General features: G+C 31.1%; 1 protein-coding gene across 1 annotated transcript; it reads right to left on the bottom strand.

The window, feature by feature from the left end:
* Nucleotides 1-211: 211 nt before the first annotated feature.
* LOC127091219 (acireductone dioxygenase 2) lies at nucleotides 212-3,467 on the bottom strand. The gene is made up of 7 exons (XM_051029786.1): nucleotides 3,336-3,467; nucleotides 2,610-2,721; nucleotides 2,419-2,513; nucleotides 1,383-1,497; nucleotides 1,170-1,294; nucleotides 549-619; nucleotides 212-466 (listed from the first exon to the last, which is right to left on the bottom strand). Exons 1-7 carry the CDS (start codon nucleotides 3,345-3,347, stop codon nucleotides 400-402), a joined length of 597 nt encoding a protein of 198 aa, XP_050885743.1. The 5' UTR covers nucleotides 3,348-3,467; the 3' UTR covers nucleotides 212-399.
* Between the last annotated feature and the right edge of the window lie 4,428 nt (nucleotides 3,468-7,895).

The following is a 7,895-nucleotide window of genomic DNA, read 5'->3' on the forward strand; positions in this document are numbered from 1 at the left end:
AATATTCTGAACCTATAAAAATAGTCCCAATTAAAATATAAATAAATAAATAAAACATTAAAAATAATTTATCCCAAAATAATCTTAAACGAACACTCTAAAACATTTGCAAAAGTGAAATGCAACCAAAACAGTACAACATTATATATAATACATCAACATCCTATTACTGTCTGTTTATTCTGTCACCAATACTGAATAATAATAATAATAATAATAATAATAATACTTATAAATGCAACTTTTAATTATCCTAGTACAACACAGGTAACAAACACGAACACTCAAAGGTTACATACCAAACAAAAGAGACCATTATTATTATTTTCAAACACCATTTCAGTATCAAACAAAGCCTCGGTCCTTTTTATCCCATGCTACAATCAAGCAGAAATCAAATTATGCAGTGGCGTCAACAGTATGGTTGGCAACATCCTTCTCCACAAAATTCTTGATATATTCCCCTCTGCACATTGAAATCGCAATATGAGTTTGACATAAAGTCCCTGATTGTCCAATATGCTACTACTGAACTTATTAAATCATACCTTGCAGGGAGATGGTCGTGTGGGCGATTGTATGGGGTCCAAACTGGTTCACCAACAAAAAATCGCAAAGCCTGGAAATTTACAAACATGTAAGAAACACATGAGGTAGACTAATCTATGCAAATGCTAAAGATAAAGAAGTTTTTTTATAAAGCTGTTGATTTATAAGTATCAAGAACTTATTTACATTAGCACGATATGAGAAAATAGAAAGAAATTCTGCTGCTAGGGGTTGAACCCTGAACCAACAGCTCGCCCCCATCTAGCCCAACTAGCAAATACCAGTTGAGATACACCATCCACCCAAATAAAAAAGTTCAACATGCATATTAAATGCTAAAAGTTAAGAAAAATAGGCTTGCAATATGTCACAACTCAAGTTACTTCCTCGTCTTCGCAATCAAATCCTTCTGTTTTCTAAAGAAATATGTGAAGGTCAGACACACAAAAGGACTTTCAAGAAATATGTGCAGGTCAGAGACAATGTTCTGAAGTATTAAAAGAAAGTTCAAAAGCTAAAGTTACCCAAAAATGAGATAGACATACAGAAAAATGAAAAGCTTAGGGACATAATGATTTTATATTTGCCACAGAGGAAAGTAGTGAAGGAACAATCAATACCTTAATATAATTGCCCTCATCCAATGTAAAACGGTGATAAATTCCAGCAGGTAAAATGATCATTCCCCCTTTCTTCACCCATACACGAATCCAAGCCTCATTGCGGTCCCTTACATCAAAGTAACCTAAAGAAAAACAAAGAATGCTTAGCAACTTAACAGAGTAGGCATGGTAATGACAAAATTAGATAAAACAAAAAAAAATTGTTCATACCACTTCCAGCAACAGCATAACGGATCTCCTCATCAATGTGCAGATGCTCTTCAAAGAAGCTCCTGATCTTCTCATCGTAATTTGGCAACTTTTCTGGGGAGATCTCACAAACATCCTACAAAAAATGATGCCTTGGATAAGAATGTAAAAAACATGAACAGAGCGAACCAGAATGTTAAAATGCATATATTTGACATCTAAACGAAAATAATTTTTTTATTATATTTCAAATCATGGTTGTTAGGATCGCGCTTTAACTCCCAAAAGCATACAATCTTACGCGCCGGCAACCATCCACCGCTTTAAGTGGCAGAAAGATCGTGAAATTGGAAGGAGCGCTGAAAGCGTAGAGGAATATCGTGAGATCGTAAGATCTCAACGATTTATTTTTGGGATTATTTTGACTTGTTTCGGATCTGTTTTGACCCAGCCCAGAAATTGACTTGTTATTGAACCCTAATGGCAGGCTCATATTTTTAGGGTTTTGGAACTTGGAATATTTTAATTATGCTTTTGAGAACTGCAAAAACAATTATCTGGAAAGCTTCCTACCCGCAAAAACCATTAGAACTCCAATACCTCTTCATCTATTTCTTCTATATCGATTAATCATTGGATGATTGGGTTTCTTCTCTTCATCTATTTCCTCTATAAATTCAAATCAAATCATTCTATTCTTCTCATCTTTTCCATCCTTGCACTCCAATACATCTTCCTTACAAAACAGCTCTTTCTCAAAAAAAATTCACCATGTCTTCATCAATTCCTAGTTATTTCTATAATTTTGTCTATTTTTTGGGATCTTACGATCCTACGATTTACGCTTTTTCCATACCCTAACGATCTTTATTGAGATCCCAATTTTGACAACCATGTTTCAAATAAATAGTTCTCAATGTTACATATTACATATACTTAAACGGTCATGGTTTTGCACATCGTGTATCTTTCTTTACATATATATACATATTTATTGTGAGTAAAGGGAAAGGTAGTTCTATCTAAACAATGACAATAAAATATTAGCATCACTAACCAAGTAAGAGTAACCGCGTTCTTCACGGATCTTCTTCAGCTCTGGGTCCGTGTCAGGGTTATCAGCGTCTAATTTCCAGCTAAGGACTCCAAGTTCTGCAATTTTAACCCACCAAATTTCAGACATGATTTGTGAGCGCAAACCTACAATTTACATGTAAATATAACTGACACAGGGAACAAGAAGCTTACCAGCAAGTTGATCCAATGAGACGAACTCCTTGGGTTCTTTATGATGGGGAAGCCGTTGATCTTCGTTGCTATCATCCATATACCATGCTTGAAGGACTTCCTCTCGGGGATCCTAGAAAAAATAACATAAGAAAATATGAAAATACTATTCCTATGCAAAACTTCTCAACAACCCAAAATGTAACAGAAGCACTTGCAACACGCATCTTATTTTTATTGAGTGAACGATTTGAGCACATGATATAAACAAGGTTGGGTTTAAAAATATCAACATCAAAAACCCTCGGGGATGACGTGTTGGTAAAGGCTCGGGACCTGAGAGTGTGCTCCTCTCAAGACCTCAGGTTCGAAAAAACCATCATCTAAGTAGATTCATATCAAACCTAATTCACTAATTATATACTAAAAAATATGAGTAATAGTAACAAATAGCTCATGACCTGCATACACAAGAAGCAAAACCCTACGTACTTAAATGATTTTTCATTTTTCAATTCAAAATTCATGATGCAAGTTCTGTATACTGAATTTGATAATACCTTAGGTTAAAATATTGCAACTATCAGAAAATTTCCTATAAACCAAAACCCCAGCACAAACGCAAAAACTTGAACCAATCATGAAATGAAGAATCTCATAAAAATAGTTATCTAAAAAGAAATTAAAGAAATAGAGCGTGTATACGAAACATAAACCGGAAATTAAATGAGAAATGAAGAAGATTACCGAAGAAACCATGATAACAGGCGTTTGAGCTTGGGGTTGAGGTTTTCTCGATGGAGTTTCTGCCACAAATGCTTAATGGCAACGCCATTTATATACGAAACTCCACTTCAATTTACCAAAATGCCCTTCTCCCCGTTGGGAATTTGCTTTTGTTTTTAGTCAAAACTAGTCATTTGATTTAATTTGAATTCTAAATAGATAATTTATCATTTTTTTTTGTAACGAATTTTACTTTTTCTAGGCAAACTTATCATTTTTGAGATTGTAGATTTGTTTTATAATTAAAATTTTAGTTTTTAGATTTACAAAATAATGAGTGTATGTGGTCTATTTTTAAGTCTAAACTAATTAACTATGTGATGAATTTGAAGAAAAAAAACTTTAAATATTTTTTATTATAAATCCTTTTTTTAATTTACTGAATAACTATATATATATATATATATATATATATATATATATATATATATATATATATATATATATATATATATATATATATAACCAGATTAGTTATTCCATCAATATAAAAAATGTGAGGATCAAATACATTATCAATATAAAATTCTGAATTTACTTTAAATAAATAATGGATTGAGTATTTGATTGTGTTTGTGAACTAACGAAATAATTTTATAAATAGAATTCATTTTTAGATTTATTGTATTTAATCTATAAAATAAGATAATAAATCATGTTGTTATCTTTTTTTAGGAAATAAAATTAGTTTTTTAAAAGTTATATTTATTAATTTAAAAGATGCAACATTATTATTTATAAATTTTTAGACTCTAAAATAGAAATTGGAAAGTGCGGAAACATATTGTTTAAAAACATATTGATTGTGGCAACAAAATGTTTTAACCGTTTATTTAAAGTGGTTTGAAGACATTTTGTTCAATCCAACAAGTTCTCAATCCCACTTGTTAACAAATCTCATTAAATTCATGCATACATCCTCCTATTCACCCATACATAAAAAAAAAAAAAAATTTATTTATAATTATCACAAAATATATAGCTTATGATATTTTCTTAGTTTTACCATGTCATCTTTATTGAATAAAATTAAATATTCATCAAACATAATTTTATATGATTTTGAATTTATAAGTTGGTGAAATACAAATTTTACTAAACAAATAAAAACTTAATAGTATAGCTTATCTGCTATCAACTATTATTGTCAATTAATCTCTTATAAATCAGTGCATTAGTTATTTATAAGTGGTAGAAATAAACGTCAAGTATTAATAAAATTTTATTATATATAATTAAGTGATACAGTTCATATTAATTAATATTTTTAAAATATATTATTTATAAATATGATAGTTATTTAAATGTATTAAAATTTTAAATTCACTTATCCAAAAAGGTTGTGGGTAATTATCAAGAATATATTTTATTTATAAATAAAAATCAATAAAATTAATATTTCTTTTGTGAAAAAGAGAATCCGTTACACTTACATTATTAATACTATTACAGGTGATGTTTGTTCTTTATTTTGCTATATGGAAGTAATGTTAACAAAAAAAAATAAACTTTTTATAAGAATATAAAAATAAACTAAAGAATGTACTGAAAAAGAAAAAGACAGATATAGGTATAAACCTAACTTTAAAAAATAAAAGTAAAACAAAATAAATGAAGAGAATTGGATATAGGTTTAGGGCCCTTTGTTTTATCTTTTTTTAAAAATGATTTTTATAGTGTTATATATTATAGTGTAAAAAAAAATTATAAAGAAATTTTTCATAAAAGTTTCAAATGAAAATTTTGTTTGAATAATTATTTTTAAGAGATTAATTGAAATACGCTCTCAGTGTAAAAAGGTTTTACACCATCACTTAATTATAGACGTTGGATATTAAAAGAAGTTTGACTTTTATTTTAAAAATCTATAAAGTAATACAAACGGGTGATGGTGATGAACCGACGGTGTAAAACTTTTTACACTGACAGAGTATAGTAATTAATCTCTATTTTTAAAATGTTATTTTAGGTATTTTATCATTTTATCGGAAAAAAATTTGGATATCAAAATTTCAAAAAATCACTTAATTTTGAAGCTATTTCAAATAACTTTTTCTAAAAATCATTTTTGAGATACAATTTTTTTTAAAAATTGTGATTTTGACTATGCTTTGATCTTCAATAATATATATTTATGTTATACAATGAAAAATTCAATCTTTTAATTTATAAAAAATAAATTTAGAAAAACTTATAATATATTTTGAAAAATATTTTTGTCAAGTCCATTTTCAGAAATACAAAGAAAAAATCCGTTTTTTTAAAGTACAAATTGACCCTTAATGTCTCAAATAAAAGAATGAAGACGAAGTACATGTTTGGAAAAATTTGTTCCGATAGCACCTTCACCAAATAAACACATTTTCTAATTTTTTGACGCTGGGGAATATTTTTTATAAAACTAAATTAAGAGTATATTGACATCCGGTCACCACTAAACATCCCAACTATATTATATATAGAAGACTTTTGAGAATATCTTATACAAAATTCAATGTAAAATCCAAAAAATAAAATCAATCAAGCTTTCTCTTACAAATTAATGATAATACTTTTTAAAAAAATAATCAAATATGATATTATTATGTTAGGGAATCATAATTGATCAAAGATAGGAGGTTGTTTGAGATAACGATATTTTAAAGCTTTCGATGAGAGTGCGACTAATCTGTAAGGTTAACACTCTAATGTTTAAGTCAATATGTGAGCAAAATGAGTGAATGAAGTTTAAATTTGAATTGTACCTGAAAAATGGTGTGCTTCCTTATATAATTGAGCGGTTATAACTACTCGTTGATCTTCAAGCATAGGATACGAACAGTCATTGGATGGAACATGGCTCTATATCGCATGTGGACTAGCCTAGGATGATGATCCTACGTTGCGGACGATCGGGCTAACTTTTTACTTATCTAGGCAGCGGTTTGTGAGCCTTCTGACCGGCCCAGAACAGTTTCTCCTAAGCCCCTTGTTTGTGCTTTTATAGTGTGAGTGTTTTTGTCGTATTTGTCCTTTCGTGTCAGCTACATCACAACTTGAATGGGAAGCCAATAGGTGATGTTGATGTCATTCAGAATTCATGCCTTAAATGCACCTTATGCTTCAAATTTCTTTTTGTAAGTTGCATCATAATGACCTTTCAAAACTGAAGTACTTGACTATTTTCCTTAGACAACCTGGGACATTGATAATGTTTATTATCTTTCTTTTAGTAAGTCATTGTGCAATCTCTGAGGAGTCAGTTATATAGTTTCTTAAGACTTTATCTTTGCTCTTTCGTCGTGTGTATTTCTACAACGTTCTATTTTCTGTAATCAAAGAAAGTTTTGTCTAGCGAAGGTGGTGTTGAGAGTGTCTTCCTAGACGTGGGTCCTTTTTCAGATTGGGATGTACTGACTCTTGAAGAAGATGAAAGGATTTGCAATTAGTATGGAGGGTGCGCCAATCCTTTCTATGAGTTCACCTTTTCAATCTTGGGTCTCCATTTGCCTTTAAACAATTTTGAAATAGATGTTTTAAACCACCTAACGATTGCTTCTTCGCAGTTGAATCCCATGAGTTAGGCTTACATCAAGATATTCAAGTACTGGTGCAATTACCTGGGAGGAAAGCCTTATTTATCCCTTTCCTTTAATCCTTTTAGAGTACAACGTGGTTCAGCGAACCACGCGCAGGGCTCGGGTTTGATCACATTGGTTCATGTTACCCTTTATTTCAAAGTATTTTCAGATAGCATGAAGCATTTCGAAAATAGGTTCATCTTGGTTGCTCCTCCCTACAAGGAGGCTCATGCGACAGTATATACCATAGGGACCAGAACAAAGGAGATGTATACCAACTTATTTGATAATTATTGGAACCAAGGTTACTTTCTGACATGGAATGGATTATACGTCTATAAGGAAAGTGATATATCTCAAGAGGAGATTTATTTGAAGAAACGAATTACCACTTTCTTCAAAGAGTTGAGTTACGGCGTTTTTTTCCAAGATGAAGCTTCGAAGATACACTTGAAACTACTTGTTAAAACCCGTATGTTGATGGACGCTCATACGAAGGAAGATATGAAGGTCATTTTTTGTAAGCTTCTAGTGTTTTTATCTTTTTCTGTCACTTTTTGTTATTTGTAATTCTTTTATCTTTAAATAATTTTTATATGCATATTTGATGAAGAATGATAAGATGACCTGCCAAATGAATAGGGGAATTTGAGTGGTCCCAATAACTCCTGGTTCTTCAAACACTCCATCGTTGGTCAGTGTTCCCCTTCCAACTAGAATGGCGAGGAATATACTTCTACCATGTCGGTTGGAATCTCGAAGGGGAACTACCCCAGGGCCTTATTTTGATGCATGCATTCTTGGTGAATCCTTGAGGGTGTCGTGTATGTCGGGTCTTTCGGCTCTTGTCTTCTTGGGTAGGCCAGAGCCTAGCACTCCAAAAGAGCATCAGACGTCCACTTCGGAAGAGGACTGCTCTTACCTTGCTAACCTGGTCAATAAGGCTCTCGAGGAGGAGTTG

Source organism: Lathyrus oleraceus, chromosome 6 (genome assembly GCF_024323335.1).
Source record: "Lathyrus oleraceus cultivar Zhongwan6 chromosome 6, CAAS_Psat_ZW6_1.0, whole genome shotgun sequence".
NCBI lineage: Eukaryota > Viridiplantae > Streptophyta > Magnoliopsida > Fabales > Fabaceae > Lathyrus > Lathyrus oleraceus.